The sequence below is a fragment of the Eucalyptus grandis genome, chromosome 4 (genome assembly GCF_016545825.1).
Source record: "Eucalyptus grandis isolate ANBG69807.140 chromosome 4, ASM1654582v1, whole genome shotgun sequence".
NCBI lineage: Eukaryota > Viridiplantae > Streptophyta > Magnoliopsida > Myrtales > Myrtaceae > Eucalyptus > Eucalyptus grandis.
The window spans coordinates 33334991-33358378 of NC_052615.1; the positions used below are offsets into that span (position 1 = coordinate 33334991).

The 23388-nt window shown below is 40.4% G+C and overlaps 2 protein-coding genes and 1 long non-coding RNA gene across 3 annotated transcripts; all 3 read right to left on the reverse strand.

Moving 5' to 3' along the window:
* Positions 1-7937: 7937 nt before the first annotated feature.
* Positions 7938-10456, reverse strand: LOC104441981 (haloacid dehalogenase-like hydrolase domain-containing protein Sgpp). Its single transcript, XM_010055262.3, has 5 exons — positions 10305-10456; positions 9221-9335; positions 8872-9023; positions 8524-8785; positions 7938-8438 (listed from the first exon to the last, which is right to left on the reverse strand). The coding sequence occupies exons 1-5, from the start codon at positions 10322-10324 to the stop codon at positions 8265-8267; spliced, it is 723 nt and encodes a 240-aa protein (XP_010053564.2). The 5' UTR covers positions 10325-10456; the 3' UTR covers positions 7938-8264.
* Positions 10457-12439: 1983 nt separating this feature from the next.
* Positions 12440-14823, reverse strand: LOC104441982 (haloacid dehalogenase-like hydrolase domain-containing protein Sgpp). Its single transcript, XM_010055263.3, has 5 exons — positions 14706-14823; positions 13633-13747; positions 13305-13456; positions 12969-13230; positions 12440-12880 (listed from the first exon to the last, which is right to left on the reverse strand). Exons 1-5 carry the CDS (start codon positions 14741-14743, stop codon positions 12707-12709), a joined length of 741 nt encoding a protein of 246 aa, XP_010053565.1. The 5' UTR covers positions 14744-14823; the 3' UTR covers positions 12440-12706.
* A 3258-nt stretch (positions 14824-18081) lies between these two features.
* LOC104443182 lies at positions 18082-19272 on the reverse strand. The gene is made up of 3 exons (XR_001986794.2): positions 19169-19272; positions 18580-18676; positions 18082-18165 (listed from the first exon to the last, which is right to left on the reverse strand). It is a non-coding gene; the product is annotated as an uncharacterized LOC104443182 (long non-coding RNA).
* Between the last annotated feature and the right edge of the window lie 4116 nt (positions 19273-23388).

The following is a 23388-nucleotide window of genomic DNA, read 5'->3' on the forward strand; positions in this document are numbered from 1 at the left end:
CATTAGAGAAATCATTTCACTTCCAATTTCTTCTAGAAGAACCAATGCTCAGTTTACATTAGCATACAAATACTCAATACAAAATAATGATTTGGAAAAAAAATTGCTTACCTTGACTTCATTACAGACTAGTGTCAATGAGTTGCAACAATTGAAATACCTCAGGAACTTGACTACATTGAGATAGCTTCTCTTCTTGTCGTGGACTCCAAAATCTACCTCTAGTCTCGCATTGGTTGATCTTGTCAAATCTCATGAACTGATGACCAGGATGTTGGGGTCGTCGTATTGGAATGACACCCTATTAGGAGTTTGGGTCTTTACTCTTATTAGGGACTTGAATCCACTCAAGGCGAGGTGCTTGAGATTCTTGTGAGTTATCTTGATGTGCTTGGTGGACTGGCTCCCCTTGAGCCTCAAGGACTCTAGGAGACGAAGTCGAGAGACGGCTTCTCTGATCGTCTCAATTTCGACCACACACAGATCTAGGGCCAGCTCCCTCAAGTTTCATGCGCCATGTACTTGGAGAGCCGACAATTGCTTATCCGGGGAGGCCATGGTGAACATCGATGTGTAGCTGAAGGATACGAGGTTTGGGGCTAAAATTGAAATCGAAAAGCTTTCGTTGTGAAGCATGGCCAAAGCCTCAAAAGTCTTGAGCTTCGATCCGCAGATGAGGAGGTCCTTAGAGTAGAAGCATTCAATTAGCTCCACGCGTCGGAGTATGGGGCAACTCAACATTGGCTCATTCAAGACGTTGTCACTCTTTTTGACACTATGTAGGACTAGTTCTTCTAAACGAGGCAGCCTTGTCTTGATGCCCTGCATTGAGAGATGGCTCACGTGGAGGACAGAGACGGTGTCGAAGACCAAGTTGGGGCATTTTTGCTTGTACAATCTTCTATTGAGATAGTCAACGAAACAGTCAAGCGTAAAGCCTTGGAGATTGAGTCTCAAGTGATGTCTATCCACTTAGGCACCACATAATTCAACTTGTTGCCTCCTGAGAAGATGAGCAAGCTCATCGAGTCTAAAGTCCCAACGCTAACTTAGCCGAAACTCTCTAACTGGACCTTTTTCTCATGCCAACGAAAAACCCCGAAAATCTATGCTTAAAACATGCGAAGAAAAAGACCCCTCCCCACTTGTGATCTCTCTCTAGCTAGCAAAGGGAGGTTTGGATTTTGGACAATTTCTATTTAATGTAAATATAGTGATTCATACTTGATTCGATCCATACCCAACCTATAAAAGATACGTCCTATTCATTACTATCGATCTTGTTGTCAGTATTTCCTTTGTACAAATCTTCCGGATGAAGGAGAAGACGGTAGGTCATCCAGAAAAAAGAAGCGGTCAAAAAATAAACTATACTAGAGGCATCTTGATGGATGGACCTTTTGAATATCAATTCATGGTCTCATATTGGCTACCTTGATCACACCCTTCCTAAAAAATCTTGAATCATGTGAAACCTCTTCTACCTCCTTAGTCACCGTTCAAAAAGAGACCTTCACCCCCGAAGCTAGTTATCTCATCTTTTTATAAACCCATCCACAAATGGGTTAAGAATAACTCTTTTCTTCTAGAAATACCCAAAGCACCTCAGCCCTCATATTCCCCAAAAGTAGAACCACCACCCGTCCTTCCATCTGTCCGTATGTTCCAATTGCAACCTTCTTGAACTAGAGTTTGTCTAATGCATTACTAAGTTTAGACTAAGTTTAGGCTCTCTCAAGCCGATACCAATTCACAACTTAGATTCAAGTTTTTAGCATATAAATAAATTTCATCTAAGAGTCACTGCTAATTGATTTATGAGCGATCGATTAGATACTTAAGCAAAATAAAATAACAAGAGAATTATTTTACTTCTATAAATTAGAGAATTTGGATATGCAGACTTAGTTACATTAGATTTCTCTAATGTCATTTCGGTATTGTTCTTTTAGTGAAAAATGTTTATTAGACAGCTTGAATTCATTTTCTTACTCCTTAACATGTGAGGTGACCAAATGAGTGTATAATCCACTAATTTAACATCTAATAAAATAATAAATAAATTGTAGGATTTATCTCACAACAACGAAATTATCTACAATGTTAGTTCAAAAATTACATTATAAATATGATTTCTAATTCATACATAATCACTTAATTTTATTGGGGTTTCACTTATTTAAATGAAGTGTAGAAACTGGGTATGATGTAACAAAATGTTTTAACTAAAATGACGTGCAACATGCAACCTAACATGTGAGCTATATGTCATACGGCATTTATTAAATGACTTTATCTAATGACGGGAAAAGATTAATGCAACTATTTTAACATGTCATGCATTACCCTAAACATGCAATTTACTAAATGACATGTAATGAATGAACTAGTGTTATGTGACTTGTGCATTACTTTTTCGCCTTTTCTTTTTAATTAAAATTCGAAATTAAAAGTGCCTAATATTTAAACATGCAAACTATCCTAGAAAAGAAGGTTCAATTTATTCTAAAAAGATATTTTTGGTATTTTACTAAACTTGGAATTATAAAATAACCAAAATAAGCATGCAATCTATCCTTAAAAAAAAAAAACGAATTTAATTGTGTCTAATCTTTTTGGATTTTTTAGAAATAAAATCAATTAAAATAAAAAATAGAAAGAAATAAAATCCACAATCAACACATTATCAAATCACATGAGAAATTATCGATATCCATCTAATTTCAAAGTAAATTGACGGATCGTACCTCGTGCATAAGATAAACCAATTTTTATAAAATCGATGATCATATCTCGGGCATGAAATCAAATTGATGATTTTCCATGCAATCGCGAGTCGTATTTTGAACATGAAATTAGATTGTCGACCATATGCATGTTAGGAAATCAGGGAATAAATCCCTAATTTAAATAGCAATTTCACAAATTAGGCAATAAAAATATATAAAGATCAAATTGATAAAAATTATTACCTAAATTGCATACTACTCGGATGCCGTTTCCAAACTCAGATGGACGACAAATCGCAGGAATCACGGTGTGATCGGTTCACAGCAGCTGCTGCTCGTGTTAGTGCGGACTTCTTGGCTCGAGTCAGTTGGTGGCCAGCAAAACTCACAACGCGGCCGTCAAGGGTGAGGCCGGCAAGGACAAGCGACAGTGGGCAAACTTGGGCAACAACGAAAGCAGAAGGCCTTTGGCAGAAGGCCTTTGGGATTGCTGGGCCTCCATGGTGCACGGACAATCACTAGAAAACCTGCACAAAGAAGAGCATAACGAACCCAATGAATTGAAGTGCGCTGAGAAACAAAGAAAAAATAATTTGCTGGTTTTTGCTGAGGAGCTTGCGGGCTTGTTCGCTCAATCTATTGGCGTCGAGGCTTCACAATATGCTTTTCTATATATTTTTTTTTCTTTTTGCTTGCACTGAGCGAGGCCACAAAAGCCACAACTTTGCTGCCTTCTTTCATCTAAGTCTGGACGAAGACCAAAAGACAACAACAGCCACCGTCTTCTGCCCCCCTTTGCAAGGTCACGTGTGTTGCGCCCCACTCTACAAGGAGTGGACACCGTGAGGTTGATGGATTTTTACGTCAATCTCTCTGTACGGTGAAGACTGTTTCGCATCTTCTGTAAAGTGGTGAACCTCCAAGGGGGCGTGAACCTCTCTCTTCAATGCTCTCAATTGTGGCCGCCGTGTATTCTATGAAGCTCTCTCCTTCCCTCTCAAAAAGTGCCGTGTACTTTCAATACATGGGGCCTCCTCCTTGTTTGCAATAGGTCCTTTAGGTGAGGACCGCTAGGGCTTTTAAGGAAAGAAACAAAATCCTCTTTTCTCCTTTGTCAATATTGGAATATCACAATGGATTCTTTCTTAATGTCAGCATAGGGAGGTTTTTTTACCTTTCCCTTCTGCTTGCCTCACTCTTTATATTTTTCTTGTACTGTCAAATGAGCATTTTCTCTAAATTCCATAAGTAGTGTTTCTTCCTTTTGAACACATAATTATGAGTTTGTTAATTGATCATTTATTCTTATGTGTATTATAAGAGATATTGAGATGTGCATATTGTTATGGGAGAATGTTTTGAATGTAGTATACAATAAAAAAAAATTCAAATATCTCAATTCCAAGGTTTTTCCGTTGAGCTGCATTGTCTCTTATTTTCATGATCTGCTCACACACACCTCCAACACTAGTGAGCTTCAACGATGAAAACTTTATATTTAGACTTGTGGCATACGCAATATGCCTTTTATAAAGTCTCAAACTGCGCACCAATGGTCTCTAATAAATCCTTAGTATACAAGAAAAAAATTTAATATTTCAATTCCAAGGTTTTTCTACTTAGCTGCATTGTCCCTCGTTTCCATGATATGCTCACGCACACCTCCAACACTAGTGAGCTTCAACGATGAAAACTTTATATTTAGGGTCATGGCATGCACAGTGTACCTTTTCTAAAGTCTTAAACTACACATCAATGGTCTCCAATAAATCCGTAGTATTGGTATGCTAAGCAATCCAATAACGAATATTAAGAGAAATTTGGTCCTTATGAAGATCACACTAGGGTAGTTGGACCACTTGAAATGTTCATAAAAGGTTATCTAAACTGCAATGCTTGCATTATTAGAAGCATGTGATTTGTCTTTCCTTATAGCAAAATTAATGTCCATGCACCCCAATTAAAGAAGTATTAACTTCTTCCAAGCTTTATAGTTTTCACAATTTAGCATGAGAACATCATTCTTAAATTAAGAGAAATTCAAAGTTTGTAAAACATGTCACATGGTATGAATCACATAACATTAAAAAACTATCTGTGGGCTAAGTTTATAATTTAAATAGATTCATAATTACTTTATGAAAAATCTTTCATATTATATTCCTTTTTTAATCCCCGTGGGTAAATTAAGGAAAATAATATGATATTTCATACTAATTAATTACATCAATATAATAAAAATAATATGATTAATTAAAATTAATGTCATTTCTTATATGTGATCCAAAAGCTCTTAATATATATAATTTAAGATTGTTAAAGATGTTGTGGCTAATCTCTACTTTAAATAAATAAAAAAATCATATATAGATCACTAGACATTTGATTACATGGATAAAATATTCACAAAATGCATGAAAGGGAAAAACAATAAATTAATGTCACCAAGGGAAAAACAGTAAATAAATTCAACCAAAGGCGGAATAGTAAAAATCCAATGGCCAAGGGGTAAAATCCTAAATATATCAGAAGAGTCCCCACAACTTTGCGCCTGAGGACTTGCGCAGGCACGTGTCTTGCATGGGTGTGTGCGGTGCACACGCCTGAGGATCCTGCACGGGCGTGTGTGCTTCACATTCCTGGGTTTCTTCATCGAGCGAACACCGTTCCTCGCCGCTCCGCCGCGCCTTCCACTGCCTAATTCTCCTATGGCTGCCCACTTTAAATCAAAATAAGTTATGGGTTTTGAAGACCATCCCGGCACAACCACATAGGTCCAAAACTCAGTGGAAAAAGGCCAAGAAGTTGCCCGAAATCAAGCAAAATTCGGCCAAGACAAAAATCCTAACCTGCAACTTTTGCCACGCAATTAGCCTCCAACAATCACCCAAATGCCAAATTAACTCGTGGCTTTCATTGCCCATGGCGGTGAGACTGTACTGGTCTGAAGTTGGGCCGTAGGTCATCGAAATCGGCAATTTCTCTCTCGGCCCAAATTGCCCAACTTTCAAATCAATCAACCCCCACACACGCACAAATATACACCCAAAACTCAATAAACACAAGGCAGAGATACTAATCTCACTCTAGTATCGAATGTTAAACATATCGAGTGATTTTAATCATGCATTGATGAACAAGATGTAAAATAAATATGACCTCCAGCCATTACTTGAGTTCATGTGCTATGGAAATCCGTGGAGATTCAATAACAATTATGAGTGCACTCTACTAACCCAATCTCATTACTTACTTGTGGTGTATTTTCTAAAGGGAGGGTTTAATTTAGACCTTATCACATCATTTCGAAAAATGATTGATTGTCTTCCATTAAGGCATTAACAATGGGCAGTTGTCATTGAAAATGTACGATGATAAAATAACTGCTTAGGAGAGAATCGACGTCAAAATGTGGGTTTTTATTTAAAAAATCACATCCCTAAACATATGGGATCACATTATAGATAAACGTTTATGATCTAGCTGACAGCAACTCTACCAATAGGCACCTAGAGACAAAATCAAACCCACTCCAAGAAAAACGTGTATTGGAGACTGTGATAATTATATAATTGGAAGGGAAAAAAAGCAAATATATTCACTCAAACAGCCACACAGCATCATCGTCCTAAGTCAATTCTTTTCAAAAGACAGAAGTGTTAGAATCTATATATATATAGACAATACATGGAAAATAAAAAGTCCAACTTAAAAGCAAAATAAGTAGATAAATAAACAAAGGCGAACTGATAAGAATTACATGGGAACAATAGAGCTTCTCATGTAAATTACTGAACATTTGAGGAAGGACCATCTTATTATAAAAATCATTCGAAATTTGAAAAAATAAATAAAAAGAAATAGTCTCTTCCAGCCTCAAGTCAACCAAGACGGAATGCTGTTCTTACAGTTTATCATAATTGCAGTGCTTTGACATCACCACTTACCCTATTTTCTCCTCTCTCTTCTTTCTGGTTCTTCAACGTAGGTCGAGCCGCAGGCAGTCGCTGCTTCCTAGGTGGCTGTTTTCAAGATAGCCCAGATGACTCATTTTTGCTAGAACCAGCAGTATATTCTCGGTTCATTATGAGTCTTGTCTTTTTTTTTATTTTCTTTTTTTAAAGAAGAAACCATTAAAAAAAAATACTACCGCCTATTCCTGGGACAATTCATAAAATTCTAAGTCACTTAAAAATTAACTCTTATAACAAAATCTCGTGCACCGACTAAGGGCATGTTTGTTAGAAAATATTTCTATTCCCCAAAACAATTTTTTTTTTTATTCTAGGGAATGAAAAATGAATAGAAATATGTTTGGTAAAACTTTTGTTCATAAGAATAGATTTGGAATATAAATAAGAAGTAGAAAAAAAATTAACTCTTCTTCTTCTGGAACAATTTCTAAAATCAATTTTTTCTTCTTCTTCTTCTTCTGTTGGTGTTGACTATGGCCGGCACCAGTGACCGGCCGTACGAGGGCTAGCAATCTCGCCGGCGTCACGGCCCGAAGACGCCGAGCCATGGCGAGGCTCGAGGCTTATCGGCCTGAGCCTCACCATGGCTAGGCGAGGCCTGGCGCACAAAGCAAGGCTCGCCTAGCCACCAACAAGTCTCGGCCTCGCCCCATCTAGCAAGGGCGAGCCTCACGGTGGCTTGGCGAGGCTCTAGCGAGCTCGCCAACCCTCGCCTTGGCTTGGTGAGGCTTTGGAGAGCTTGCCGGATCCAACCGGTTGCCGGTTGCCACTGTGGCCAACGACCGGCCACAAAGGAGGAAGAAGGAAAAAAAAAAAAAAATATATATATATATATATATATATAATAAAAATATTGAAAAATTAAAAAAAACAATAAAATTATACAATTTTACTAAAGGCATTTTTATTTCATGAATAGAAATTTTTTTATAGTTATTAAGTATGTTATTATATTCAGAAATTGTTCCGTGAACATAAATAAAATAAAAAATATTTCTCACAAAAAATTATTTTCCGCAATGCAGAATTCTACCAAACGATTATATTAAAGCAAAAGGAACATTTATTTATTTTTATTTTTTTGTCGGAATGAGCAAAAGGAACATGATAATAGGTTTTTCACAACACCTTACGTGTGTAAATTATTTGCTATGAGTCGTACATCATACTATATTATCATCGACGTATCATGCATTCCTTATCATAAGAGACCACTAGAAGTAAAAAGAAAGGGGAGAACAATGAAACCCGACTTTCTGAGAGACAGTGATAATGTGAAAGGGACAAATCATGTTACGGGAAATTCTTATGAATACACGAGTGGAAGGAACCGATCGAATTTGTGAATATAGCATCGTTTCTGATTCTACCTAACTTTCAATAGTCTAATCTGTGAGCAGAATAATACGACGCATCACTCAGAATCAGAACAGATTCTGGCGACAATATGCGATCCCGAAGTCAAATCATCATCAACTTGCAATTTCACACCATCAAATCTGAACGGCTAATGGCAGTTGACGGGCAGGTCCTCCTACCTTTCTAGTCATCAAAGAATTTTTCAATCATCCTTCTTCTCGAGCGCCTCTAAAGCGGCCCACAGCTTTGGATCGTCATAACTCTTGATGAGGAATGTTGGCTTTGCTTCCATCAGTTGATGTTCCGGGTTCCTCGTTGTTATGCCGATAGTGGCCACTCCAGCTGCCACCCCTGCTTTTATGCCCGAAACTGAGTCCTGGAAACCCAAAAAAAACAAGCTGCAATTCAGGACAGCGAACTCTCCCATTGGATTTCATGAAAAATAAAGGTCAGATGCGGACCTCAAAAATTATAGTATGCTCCTTCGATGCCTTCAGCAGATCAAGGCCCTTCAGGTAAGGTTCTGGGTGTGGTTTGGCATGCTCACACTCACCTCCTATAACAATTGCTTGAAAAAAATCTGAGAGTCCGAGACTCGAGATCATGAGTTCAGCATTTGGCCTAGGAGCATTTGTAACTGCAGCACGTTTTAGACCGTGATCTTCGATCCATTTCTTCAATTTGTAGAGGCCACTCACTGCCGTTAGTTGTCCTGAGGCCAATCTGTGTCATCCATGGAGCTCGATGTCAAAACTTTGGAAGGGTAAAGAGTTCATGAGGAAACAAGTATGATATGATGGAAGACTTACTTGCGGAACATGGCTTCCTTGTCCTCCGTGAATATTCGGCCTCGAGGAATATCATCTGGGAAGAGGAGCTCAGCTATGTCTTCATTGTGCTTTCCAGCAATATTCTCAACAAAGAAATCCTCTGTAATTGGAACTCCACCATTGAAACCTATCTGTTTTGGAAAGAGCGCATTAAACAATCAAATAACAAATACCAAAAGCATGTAGTCATGCATCTGCAATCAAGAGATACTCATGATTCACGGACACTAGACTTGATGAAAAGAAAAATGAACTCCTGCGTAAAGGATGAAATAATTCCTTGAACAAGGCACGACAAAATGTTTGTAAACAAAGACAAAACCTCCACCTCTTGAAGCATCTCTCTGAAGGCTTGGTAGTGGAGAGGATCGGAGTCACATAGAGTTCCATCGACATCAAATAGAATGGCCTCAAGTGGTGCAAGCGCAGCAAGAGAAGCAGTGCTGTCAAAATAAAACCAACTTACAAAGATATAGTGGGAATGTAAAGATCTAATATTTTGTATGAAGACACAACATCTACTAACTCTGTAGCATCAATCTCTCTCTAACTCCGCCATCAACTCTGTTGACTGTAGCTAAATAACCAAGTTTCGGTTAGCACCACACTACCCCCATAGCTCCTTCGATTCGTCATAGAAAGGAATGCAAGAAGATTGCCAACCAGAAAATTTACATGACTAATTCAGGAAGATTTATCTGAGCAACGCAACGAAAAACCACGAATTGCTTCTGTAATCACAAATTGAACGCATCCCCAGATTATCCTTCAAATCTGGACTGCAACTATAAACTAATTTCGCATTCCATACGATGACAAGGCTACTTTCTACTATCTATTGAAGACTTTCATATGCGAATGACCAAAGGCAGATTAGGCAAACAGCCAAAAAAAAGTGGGGAAAAAGGAAAAGGAAGAGTAGTCCGTCAAATACATGCCAGAGAATACACGCAATGTAATCAGAAGAGACTACGAATCACGCATCCAAGTGGAGAGACTCGAACCATGAACGCCATCGATTCCACAAGCAAGCGACATGAACGATCCATCGATTTCATCACGTCCAAGATTAAAACTACACGAAACACTGCGACGACGTTAAATCAACGACGCGGCGGAACCTCCAGGAAAACAGGCGGACCGAGTTCGAACATTTCGAATCCAACACACGATTCCAGAACGCCCCAGCCTGGACTCCAACATTCGGGGAGGAGCGACACGAACGCGCGCGATCGGCACGCAACGAGCTAGGATCGCAACGGAAACGCGCTCGACTCTTTCACCGGACACGGTCCGAACTGGCCGCCGGACGAGCCGTCCGCCGACGGCATCCGTTTCCGCCGCCGCCGCCGCCGCCGCCGCCGGCGACACGAGGAGAGAATGGAAGAGCGAGAATCGGGAAGGGAGCTTACCTCTCCGACGGAACCGTCATCCTGGTGCTTCCGCGCGGCCGCCGAGGGTGGATCGAGGAAGCTCTCCCGCGACGACAGAGCGATGGAGAGGGAGGGCGATGGTGGTGGTTGTCTATGAACGTGCGCGAGAGAGAGGAAGACCAGCACGGAATCTACCATGGAATCGAATAAAAAGCGAACGCGAGGGGCGCCTTTTCTTATTCCAATTTCCATTTTCTAATAAAAATAATAAGAAATGATTGCGTCATTATTTCTCTCTCTCTCTCTCTCTAGAGGTGTGCATGCTGCCAACTGTCGAGAGCGTCCCTGGACTTGTCGTATTTTCACTGTTCTCCCGTGGGCTTGACCGAATTTGCGGATTTGACCATGAAGATTAAGTGTTGTTCAATTGAAGGACGAGATTACACAACTTCTTGAAATTTGGAGTTGAACAAGTTATCCGACCGACGGTAGTCGTGACCGATTTCTCGTCCGATTAAAAGCTAAGTCGTTGATGTATCTTAGAGGTTTTAGTAGGAGAATTGGGATTACTGGCAGATTTGTTTTCTCTCTGGCAATCTAGATAAAAGGTCAAGTACAATTATATATAATCCTAACTGATGTTTGATGACGCCTGTCGATCGGCATGAACTCAGATACATCAAAACAAGAAGGGCGGATGACTTATCCTAACCCCAATAGTGGGATAAAATTTATCCTACGCGGATCAGATGCACTAATAATATTTGGAAAAAAAAAAAACAAAGAATACAAATGATTGACTTGTCCGATTCTCTTCCCCGACTCAGCGATGACTGCCATGGCATCGCCTTCGACCGCTACGACGATCAAATCCGGATCAGAGCTGGCCATCGCGGACCACCGTGCCAATGGTGGTCGCACCCCAAGGGATAGCTAGCGACCGCCGGCAATGGTCGTGTCCCTTCAACTCGCTCGCATGGTGTCTCCTTATCCCTCTTTTCCTATCTTATTCATGTCTTAATTCCTATGTCGGTAACCAACCGTTATATCAGGTGATCCGTTAGTCTTCCCTGGACCATACGTTTTTGATCATTTATAGGCAAGAAATCCATGAAGCACCTATAATTTAATCTCCCTTGGATTATATGCATTATAGGCCATGTTTTTTCTTCAATTTAGGTGAAATTGATTCTGGGGGAATCTTTGTGAGAACAAAATGCAAAAGACAAAAGATAGATTTTTTTTTTTTTTTTTTGGTCAGTCATACTCTATGCCTATTCTACACTCACTCTCAGACTTTTGTCCTGCCTCTTGCAGAGCGTGGGAATCGAAACCCACTCCTCAAATTTACTCATCCCCACCCCATCTCCTTGAGAATGTGGGGATTTGAACCCCTCACCTCCCCCATGTTGGAATGGTGGCCACTAAAATAGGTTCTTTGCTTTCTTTTTCCTTATATGCTTACCATAACTAGCCAAAGCTACTTTCTCTTTTAGCGCGACATGCCAACTTGACTTAGCTCCGACTTCCATGGAGCCTTGTATTCGATTGAACTTTATTAGCATAATAGTTTTTAGAGTACTATGAAAATAAGAATTTATTACGAGTCACAAATTGTTGAAAAAGTAGGCTTCTCAATAATTTATGATTATTTATCATTTGATTTTTTGTGATTCAAAATAAATTATTATTCTCACAAGAGATTAAAAACTTTCATACAATTATTTCTTTATTTGGTTTATGCATTCACTTTGAAATTTCGGGTATTATGATGTGAGATTACACGTGGTCGGAAATGCATAATCTATTATGTGGGCTCATCTTTTATTCACCATCGCATGCGAAGGTGTACACTTTTCATTCCTTCCCACCTACGTCGATGGTTGATGCAAGTCCGGCCCTACACAAACGGCTTGCCGTCAACGTTGTTGTTACCCCTCGTTGCCATGGCGGATAAGGGAAACCGACAAGGTCGAAAAAAACTATACCAAAATTGTTATATGCTATTCTTAATCGAGATTTTGTTGTATCGTAGAGGATTTTAGTCAGTAACTATTAGTAATGTTATGGGGCAAATAATTCGTATTATCATACCTCCAATCGTCATCATATTTTCCTTAGTAGAGACTACCAGAAGTAGAAAGGAAAGGGAGATCAATGTTTGACAGTGATCATGGGAAAGGAACAAATTCATATTAGTGGAGATTCTTACTAATACATGAGTGGAGGAACCGATAGAAATTGTGAAAATAGCATCGTTTTCGTTTCCACTTTAACTTTCAGTAATATAATCTGTAAGCAGAATAATATGAAACATCTCTCAGAATCGGAACACGTTCCGGCGACGATATGCGATCCCAAAGTTACTTGCGGTTTCGCACCGTCAAATCTGAATGGTTAATGCGCGGTTGTGATGGGGCTGGTCCTCCGCCAAGAATTTTTTAAGCATCCGTCTTCTCGAGCGCTTCTAAAGCGGCCCACAGCTTCGGATCGTCGTAGCTCTTGATGAGGAATGTCGGCTTTTCTTCCATCAGTTGATGTTCCGGGTTCCTAGTCATTATGCCGATGGTGGCCACTCCAGCTGCCACCCCTGCTTTAATGCCTGAAACCGAGTCCTGGAGATCCAAAGACAACAAGCCGCAATTCAGGACGGCGAGCTATCCCATTAGAAGATATCGTGAAAAATGGAAATCAGATGCGGACCTCGAAAATTATAGTATGCTCCTTTGACGCCTTCAGCAGATCAAGGGCCTTCAGGTAAGGTTCTGGGTGTGGTTTGGCATGCTCACACTCACTCCCTACAACAAGTGCTTCAAAGAAATCCGAGAGTCCGAGAATTGAGATCATGAGTTCGGCATTCGGCCTAGGAGCATTTGTAACTGCGGCACGTTTTAGACCGCGATCTTCGATCCACTTCTTCATTTTGTACAGGCCGCTCACTGCCGTCAGTTGTTCCGAGGCCAACCTGTGTCGTCCATGGAGCTTGATGTCAAAAACTTTCAGAAGAGTAAAGACCTCGTGACGTGATGGAAGACCTACTTGAGGAACATGGCTTCCTTGTCCTCCATGAATTGTCGGCCTCGAGGAACATCATCTGGGAAGAGGAACACAGCTATGTCTTCATTGTGCTTTCCAGATATATTCTCAGCAAAGAATTCCTCCGTGATCGGAATTCCACCATTGAAACCTATCTGTTTTGGAAAGAACGCAGGAAACAATGTCGTCACGCATTTAGAATCGAGATATGCCCACGATTCGGTCACCAGATTCGCCAAAAATCAAAAATGAAAACTCCGATTCGAAGGATGAAACAATTCCCTGAATAAGGCGCAACGAAAGGATTGTAAATAAGGATGGAAACCAGCACCTCTTGGAGGTTCTCTCTGAAGGCATGGTAGTGGAGAGGATCCGAGTCGCATAGAGTTCCATCGATATCGAACAGGACGGCCTCGAGCGGTGCGAGCTCAGCAAGAGACGCGATGCTGTCAAAACAGAACCAACACTTAACAAAGACATACTGGGAATGTAGAAGATCCATCACATTGTATGAAAACAAAATATCTAGTAACGCTGCAGCATCAATATCTCTCTAACCCTGCCATCAACTCCCGTTAATTTTAGCAAGATAACCGAGTTTCAGCTAGCGTTAGTTCTCAACACTACCCGCATAGCTCCTTCAATTCGACACAGAAAGAAACGCGAACAGATTGCCGACCAGATAATTTACATGACTAATTTAGGAAGATTATCGAAGATGTCCTGATCGACGCAATGAAAAACAATGAGTTGCTTCTGTAATCATAAATCGGACGCTTCCCCCGAATTATCCTTCAAATCCCAGACCGCAACTATCGACTAATTTCTCAGTCCTTCAAATTACAAAGCTACGTTGTAAATACATGCCAAAGAATATGTGCAATTATTCAGAAGACTGCGAATCACGCATCTAGGTGGAGACTCGAAACATGAACATCATCACTTCCAGGAGCAAGCGACGTGAGCGATCCGCCGGTTTCATTACGTTCAAGATGAATACATTAAACATCCTAGCTCCGACTTGAGAGAAAATCGAATGATGGATGACAGTGCGACGGCATTGAATCGACATACGATAATGGAAAGGCTAACGGAATCTCCATGAAAATAGACGAACGAGCTCGATCATTTCGAGCTAATGACGAGGAAGAACCGCGTTTCAACCTGAATCCAACCGCATGACTGGACTCCGGCGTTCGAGGAGAATCACGAACGTGCGTGAACAGGCAGGATTACCGCAGAACACGGACGTACACTGGACTCTTCGCCGAAACACGATCCGGACTTGCCGGAACGAATCGAAACGAGACATCCGCCGAGACATTCATCATCACGGCAACGATGACGACTACAACAAGCAATTCGAGGAAATGAAAGAGCGAGTGAGGTGGTGGCTCAGCTTACCTCTCCGACGAATCTCCTCCGGCGGATGAAACCGTCATCCTGGTGTTCCGCGCGGAAAGATATCGTGGTCGAGATTGCTCTCTCGCTCTCGCGATCACAGTGGGCGAATTTGTCTCGGTTGCAGAGATGGCAAGGGAGGGAGGTAGGGTGGTGATGTTGATATATATGGGCGCGAAGAGAAAAAAATGAGCACGGAATCTCTGCCGTCATAATCGAACAAGACCTTGTGGTTCAAACAATTTATTATGAGTCAAATTCTTAAAAGGTAGACCGTACAATAATTAATAATAATTTGTTATTTAATTTTTTGTGATTCAAAATAAAATAAGGGAGGTGCATTTATAAATTCTCATTTTAATAACAAATAATTTTTTCTCTCTCTCCCTCGTCTGATTCCCTTTTTAGCTGTGCATGTTGCCAGCCGTCGAGAGTTCCCCTGAGCTTTGTCGTATTTTCAGTGTCCTCCCATAGGATTTTGGAAATTTGTGAAATTGGCCATGGAAACCAAATGTTATTCAATTGAAGGACGTTAGATCGCGAGAAACTTGGTGAAAATTGGAGTCGAACGGTTTATATGGTGATAGTCATTATCCAATCTGATATTTGGTGGCATGCCTCGATCGGAATAAACCTGGACGCATCAACATGAAATGGATAAGTTATCCTAACCTAAGAGTGGATAAAGTTTATCTTACCTGAATTGAACACAATAAGAGAAAAGCAAAACGAGAAGGATTAGCTCATTTGAATCGGATTGCTCACTCAGCTAGCGCCGCTTTTGACCGCCATGTGACGCCCAAATTTGAAGTGATCTAAATTGGTTGCCTTGCTCCGGTAACCACCCAATGATGGTCGTGCCCCTAGCCAATAGCGATCGCCAATGTTGATTGTTTTCCTTTGACTCACTTGTGTGTTATCTCTTTCCACATCTCTTTTTATTGTATCGTGTCTCGATTCTTCTCTTGCCAACTGAATGCGACCTTAGGTGATCTATCAATCTCCCCAAACTATGGGCACGTTTGTGTGTTGTTCTAAGTAATCTAACCATCTTTGACTTTCTTCTTTTTTAATTAAAAAATTTGAAATTTTTACAAAATACAAATGTTGACAAACAAACATTATATCTTTTTTTATAATTCAGGGGCACAAGTATAGAGATCCGACTACCTAAAATCCACGAAATACCCACAATTTAGTCTTCCTTACCCCACATCCGTTAGTGGCCATGGTCATATCTGTTAGCGGCCATGCTTTTTTCCCCAATTGACATGAAATTGAATGAGGGGAGGGGGGAGGTTCAAATTTGGAGGGGCTTCAAAATAAATAAATAAATTTTGTGGGTGCAAATGGATGTGACAAAGAACAGGTTTTTTGCTTTCTTTTCTTCTTTCTTCATATGCTTATCATGACTTGCCAAAGCTACTTTCTCTCTTTTCCGCGAAAGCCAATTTGACTTGGCTTTCTTCCCCTAGTTCTTGGTCTTCCTGGACTTTCGGGGCAGACCGGCCGCCACAATTTTGTCCTCTCTCCACTAGAACATGTGAATCTTATGTCGATCTCTCACTTTCATTTCCGGTTTATGATTCATTTATCATAGTCAGGTTTTTTTGCATTTCTATCTAAATTTATCTATTATCAAAGCATCATAGACTTTACTAAATAGACCAACTAATTGATCTAAGATTACAAAAGGGTGGTCGTGCGTTTGGATATTCGGGCTCGGCGTGTCGTGTAGTCTTGTATTCAAGTTCCTTTTTCGTGTTTTACCTCCTATTGTGTAAAATGGTCGGGTCTAATTTGCTGGACCTATTTACATTTTCGAGGACAATATAATTCTCAATACACGAAACGTGCCTTTTTACCTACCGACATGCTCCATCATCGTAGAAAAAGAAAGTATGCGAAGCACGCCTCCACGATCCTGAAACGACAAGCAGCCTTGGGTAGTTGTACTTCTTTTGTTCTTCTTTCTTCCCATTGAAGTCGGCTCGCATGAATATATTCTGCATAGAATTGTTAGAAATGCCGAGGATATTCTCTTTGCTTCTGGGGCTAAAAATGTCGATGATTTATCCAAGTTGACTAGAGATTTGAGGTCGACAATTTGACAGCCATATTTTGTTATGGTTATGATTGAGAACACACTCAGAAGTATCATTATTGAGCAATGTATTAGTCTGTTTCATCGGAATTCGCTCCACAATGAAATACGTTTTACCAAAAGTATTTCATTGATTTTATTAAAGGTGACGGGTTTGGGACGATTTCGGATGGGAAATATTACAAGTCCACAAGGATATCAATAATTTCACTTCGAAATGGAACTAAAAGCATATAAAGTTCACCAGAATTTAATCGAAATAATAGCCTAAGAACATAAAGATGCAATGCTGGAAATGAATTGACAACACAATATTCAAAAACCATAGCAAAGATACATGCAGGCTAGAATTTAAAGAAAATATCTAGAAATTGTAGTCATCACTATAGTAGAGAAATTGAAAGATATTGAAAGATAACAAGTTTTGTGTGTTTTTGTGTGTTATGTGCAAGGCTCTTCAACAAGCGAACAATAGTATTTATAGCGTTCATGACATAATTGCCTATGAGTAGTTCTTCCGTAATTTAACCATGCTTCCACATCTCCAAGAATCTTCGTTTTGTATTCTCACATTGTCATGATCTAGCTTACCAACTCTGTCATGGTAATCAACAACTAACCACTATTATTGTCGACCGACATTGTGATGGTAATTGGCAATTGGACGCAATTGTGTATCGAAGCTAGTCCATGGTCATTGAGATATATCAATATCAAGTCATCCACAACAGCTCTTATGGTCATCGACGGTACTTCACGGGAGCATCGGTGGCCATTCATCTTAAATAACGGGTCTACTCACGTCTAAAACCTGATTAATTTTTATGCAAACATAGCCTAATCAGATTTCTCTCTAAACATGAAATTGTAGAATCTGCTATACTAAAACACGTTTAAACTCCAAGCCATTCCACGTAAAGCTTAGTTAAACATGGTTTGATCATCCGACAACCCGACTTAAAACACGTTTCTCTCACGCATATCAGCACATAGAGAATTGCTTCTATAATCCCCTCTTGTTATAAAGAAAAGCGAAAGCGTTCATCGAATCCAAGCGGGGAATGCCATCAACTAGTGAATCAATTTTCGAATCCAAGCAGAGGGTGCCATGAATAAGTGACTCGATTTTCGGTCGGACGCAATGAACCAACCGTTCTAATCACAGAAAGAGACTAAGTGATTTCTCTCGAGGGGTGGAAAATTTGTTACAAAGACGCTACCCGAGGAACTGCTCCACAAGCTTTGCCACAGACTGAGCTAAACTATCTGCTCCTTCCTGAATTGAGGCCTCCGCATAAACCCGGATGACATCCTCGGTCCCTGACGGGCGTATGAAAGATCGGCCACGAGGGTATTTAACTGCATCAAAGCACAAGTGAATAGAGACTCATCATTAGCCCAATAAAAAAGTCATCGAAAAAACCCAGAGAAGGAAAGAGAGCAAGCAAAAGAGTCGGTTCCAGAATTCAAGGTTCAGATGCAGAATTCAGATAGCATATTTCTTGAAATATCAAACAAGCACAACAAGTGCAGATGCAAAAATATTTGTAACGGTCGCATTCCCCAGGTCAGACAGATAAGCAAACACTTTCTCCCTTCCCTGTCCATCTTTTCGGCACTCGTAACATGGGTGCATTTGCGAGTGCGAGTGTTGATTCATTCTTTTTAAAAACCATGCCTGTCAAATGTAAAGCCCAAAATACATATGAAAATCATTCACCGGAACCAATACCACTAGCATGCCAAGCGAAAAGAAAAACCGCTTTACTGTACCAGTTTCAGCATTGATGGCTTCTTGAATGCCAGGGGGCTTCACGGCTACTGTTTCTGCATTTGCTGTGACAACCGCGGTTCTATCCATAATTTTGACCTGATGCACACACATAGGAGAGGATCAGTAACCGCATACAGAGTTTATGTGAGACGAATATCAAATTATGTTATGGTATCAAAATGAGGATAGATTTTAAACAAAAATATACAATCGATTCTTCCAACTGATAAGTACATTCGATAAAAGAAAAGATTTCAAACTGAGATTTGTATATCAGTTTTACCTCCAAAGGAAAAAGGAGAAGCAAATATTTGTACAAGTGTCTCTCCCAATTCCCATAAGACAAATGGAAAAGCACTTCTTAAGTTACCACAAAGGCACGAACTGCAACAAAATAGTACAATCCCTCTAACAAGAATACAGTGCTAAAAAAGGGAAATAAGGAAAGAACATTCACCCATTTGAGTTTATCTCAAGAGCAAGAGTGCCATGACATCGATTATCTGATGAGTTGTGAAAAGAAGCGAGAGGAAAACAAAAAGGTGCCAACTGCCAAACATTACACAAAATTTGATCGGAGAAACCAACCTTGAGCTATCTGCTAGGTAGATCCTGATAGAGTTCGCTCCATTGGTTGATTGACCAGCTGAGATTCTGCAAGACGGCTTGGGCTAGCGGCAACCCAATGAAAGCACCTCCTACTGCTTGATTGACAAGCTTACTGACAGCAAGCAGCCTCACGACAGCTTTTTGCTGCTCTGAACCTGAAAAATGCAGCTTCAATTGAGTTTCAACGACAATTCGTTATTATTGCTGCCAAAAAATGGATGCCACATAATAAATACATTCAAACAGCTCATTGCGTCTCTTCTTGAAGTATGGACGCTTGGAGTGCCAAACGAAATGACACTTAAATGTCAATAGTTAGGAAAGTGACACTTAAGTGTCAAATCGGAGCAAAATAGATCACTTAAGTGCCAATCCGGTTAAAATGATGACGTGGCGATTTTCCGACAAGATAAGTGCAAAACGATGTCATTTTGCACGCCGATGTGGCTAAAAATGCCAAAACGACATTGTTTTGTCTCGACGTGATAAAAATTTAATATAAAAATTAATTAAATTAAATTTAAAACATTTAAAAATACAAATTTAAATATTAAAAAAAAAGGGGAGGGAGACAGCTAAGCCCTCGCCATTGTCGCCGCCTCCCCGTCGCAGCCGGGAAGGGCCGGCGACCTCGGCCGACCCTCCCCCCTCCGTTGCCAGCCCTTCCCGACGGCGGTGGGGAGGTGGCGAGGGCTCATAGGCTCGCCGCTGTCGGCCCGGGGCCGGTGACCCCGATCGACCCTCCCCCTTCATTGCCGGTCTTTCCTAACCGCGGCGGGGAGGCAGCTAGGGCTCGCGGCCCTCGCCCAGATCTAGCGAGGGCTTGCGGGCCCTCGCCACCGGCCGGCCAGGCCGACGACCCAGCCCGACCCTCCCCCTTCCGTCACCGGCCCTTCCCGGCGATGGTGGGGAGGCGGTGATGGCAAGGGCTCGGCTCTCAATTGCTGCCTGCTCTCTCCCACTTTTTTAAATAAAAAAAAATTAAATTTGTATTATTTTATTAAAATAATAATTATTTTATTTATAATTTAATTTAATTAATTTTTATATTAACATTTGAATCCATTTAAAAATGACGTCATTTTTGCATTTGTTCGTTAAGTCAGCATTCCGGCGAGCCACGTAGATAAAAGAAATAATAAAAAATTGTCACGTCAGATTTTCGGTGGGGTTTGCCGGAGATAACACTTTAAGTGTCCCACTTTTTAAAAAAAGTCGCACTTAAGTGCTACTTTTTAACTTTTGGCACTTTAACTATCCATCTGTACTAAATTTTAGCACTTGGGCTGTACTTTATCCTCTCTTCTCCAACCAACAAAGAAAGCTATTTGAGAACAAAATGTTGCCATGTCCATTTGCTTCAAAATAGATACCGATATCATATTCCGCAGCTTTCTCATGCAAAAACTTAACGCCTGTCGGGGTTAACACAACCTCTAGACCCAACACATTCAGATAGTCCGTCGATGCGCCATTGGCATAAGCTGTCTGTACAACTCCAAGACGAGCTTGACAAGCATTGTGTTCATCCTCCCCCTTGTAGAGTATACGTAGCTGCTCTTTGATAAATAATGCAAACAAGGATAATATTTTATCCCCATCCACGAGCACGACGTTGTCGCTGCTCACAGATGGCACTACGAAATATACGAGCCGATCAGCATCCCCATCCCAACTAGAACACCTGAAAGACTAGATACATTTACGCAGTCATTGCCAATTCAATCAATAGGTCAAGCTACTCATCAAAAATATTAAAAAAAAAAGTCAAACTAAACCATCAGAATGGATGTTCAACATATTCATGATTTCACGCAGGATTGAGCTTACTTCATGAGGGGAAAAGCGTAACCCTGTTAGGATAGCAGTAATCTGGCATTATAAAGAGAGCACGAATTCGTGATTACTGAAAAGAGCATCGACTTAGTTTTAGGAGCAGAACGACACCTTACGTGTGTAAGTTCCTTCGCAATGTGTCATACATCATATTGTATTACCATCGAGGTTGCAGGCATTCCTTATTACCAGAGACTTTTTTTGTTTGTAAAAACAAATAAAATAGTTATTTTCCTAATCCCACATAGGATGGTTGGAAGGAAATGGACGACCATGGGTGTCTTCTAGCTTGTTCAAATGAAGATAATGAGTTGTGGGCCTGACCCAACAATACTCGCGTGCGGATGCATGACTAGTAGGCACTCGTAAATAATAATTAGCACTAATCCTTGTTTATTATTTTTTATTTTGCACGGTTATCTTGCTAGCCTTTATTAGTCAAAAGGTTGCACTTGTCCAATCAGTATTTTAGAAGTTATAAAATTTGGAATTTAAAAGTATAAGTTTTGATTATTATTTTTTTATTATTATTGTGACGACCCAGACCCGGGCAGTACGGAGTGATGGACTGAGATCACCTTGACAGTTGCGGGTGAGGCCAAGGGCATGTCTCATGTCCCACATCGCTTAGGGGGGAGTCCTAGGTTAGTTTATAAAGACTTGGGTTCCTTTAATCTGTATAACGTGTTTTAAAACCGTAAGGACTCAGTATCCAAAGCGGATAATATTATACAGTGAGACCCGGGTCGTTACAAATAGTATTAGAGCCGACTCCCGACCACATGTGGGGGCCACAACGAGGACGCTATGCCTTAAGCGGGGGAGAATGTGACGACCCAGACTCGGGGCAATACGGAGAGGCTTGCGTCCCTTTAATCTGTATAACGCATTTTAAAGCCATGCGAGGATCTGTGCCTTAAGGGTGGTGGGGGGGAGAAACGCATTTTAAAGCCATTGCCTTAAGGGGAGGGAGAATGTGACGACCACCTGCAGGGCCATGTGAGGACGCTGTGCCTTAAGGGGGAGAATGTGACAACCCAGACCCGCGTGTTTTAAAGCCATGCGAGGACGCTGTGCCTTAAGGGGGGGGGAATATGACGACCCGCGTGTTTCCGAGGACTGTGCCTTAAGGGGGAGAATGTAGCACTGGGCAATACGGAGAGACTTGGGTCCTCTTTAATCGTATAACGCGTTTTAAAGCCGTGAGAACTTAGTGTCCAAAGCGAACAATATTATACGATAGGGCCCGGGTCGTTATAATTATTTTATTTGTAATTTAATGTGTCTTTGACAATGAGTTGTGGGCTAGACCCAACAATACTCGCATGCGGCTTCGCGACTATTAAGCACGCGTGGGTAATAATTAGCACTATTCCTTGTTTATTTTTTTTTTATCTCGCACGGTTATCTTGCTAGTCTTTATTAGTCAAAAGGTTGCACTTGTCCAATCGGTATTTCAAAGTTATAAAATTCAGAATTTGAAAATATATATTTTATTATATTTTATTATTTTATTTATGATTTAATGTGTTTTTTCAATGTAATCTTTGAAAACATACTTGCTCATTTCGAATGGGATGAGTTCGAATCCCCTCATGTCGCTTGGAGTTTTAAGTGGGACGCCAAGGTGTGTCCTTCCGCTTACATGTCCTCTTAGGTTTACTCGCCGGCTGCCGGCTGTACGGGGTTCCTGGGTCACAAAAAAAAAAAAAAAAACATACATGCTCATTTTATAACCATTTCCAAAGAGTTGCCTCTGTTCAAAAAGTATTGAAATAAGCACGTTGGTTTTTCATCAATTGTTATCAAGTCTTTTTAAGTTTTCTTTCCAAAAATACAACCATCACTTCAATTGTTTTCATTGGAAGACTCAAGAAAAATACTAGAATTGTTATATGGTCTTCTCAATCAAGTTTTTTTTTTTTTTTTTTTGCATCCAAAAGGATTTTTGCCGATATCAATTTGTAATATTGTGGGGGCAAATAATTCTTTAAAGAGAGTATTATCACGTCTTAGTGTATGACTTGATTGTTCTTCCTAATCATTCGTCATTTTTTTTCCGGACAGAGACTATCGGAAGTAGAAAAAAAGGGGAGATCAATGTAAACCAACTTTCTTGACGACAGTGACCATGTGAAAGGAACAAATTCATATTATTGGGGATTCTTACTAATACATAAGTGGAGGAAGCAATAGAAGTTGTGAAAATGGCATCGTTTCCGTTACCACTTTAACTTTCAGTAATATAATCGGTAAGCAGAATAACATAAAACATCATACGATCCTGAAGTCGAATCATCGTCAACTTGCAGTTTTGCACCATCGAATCCGAATGGCTAATGGCGGTTGGTCCTCTGCCAAGA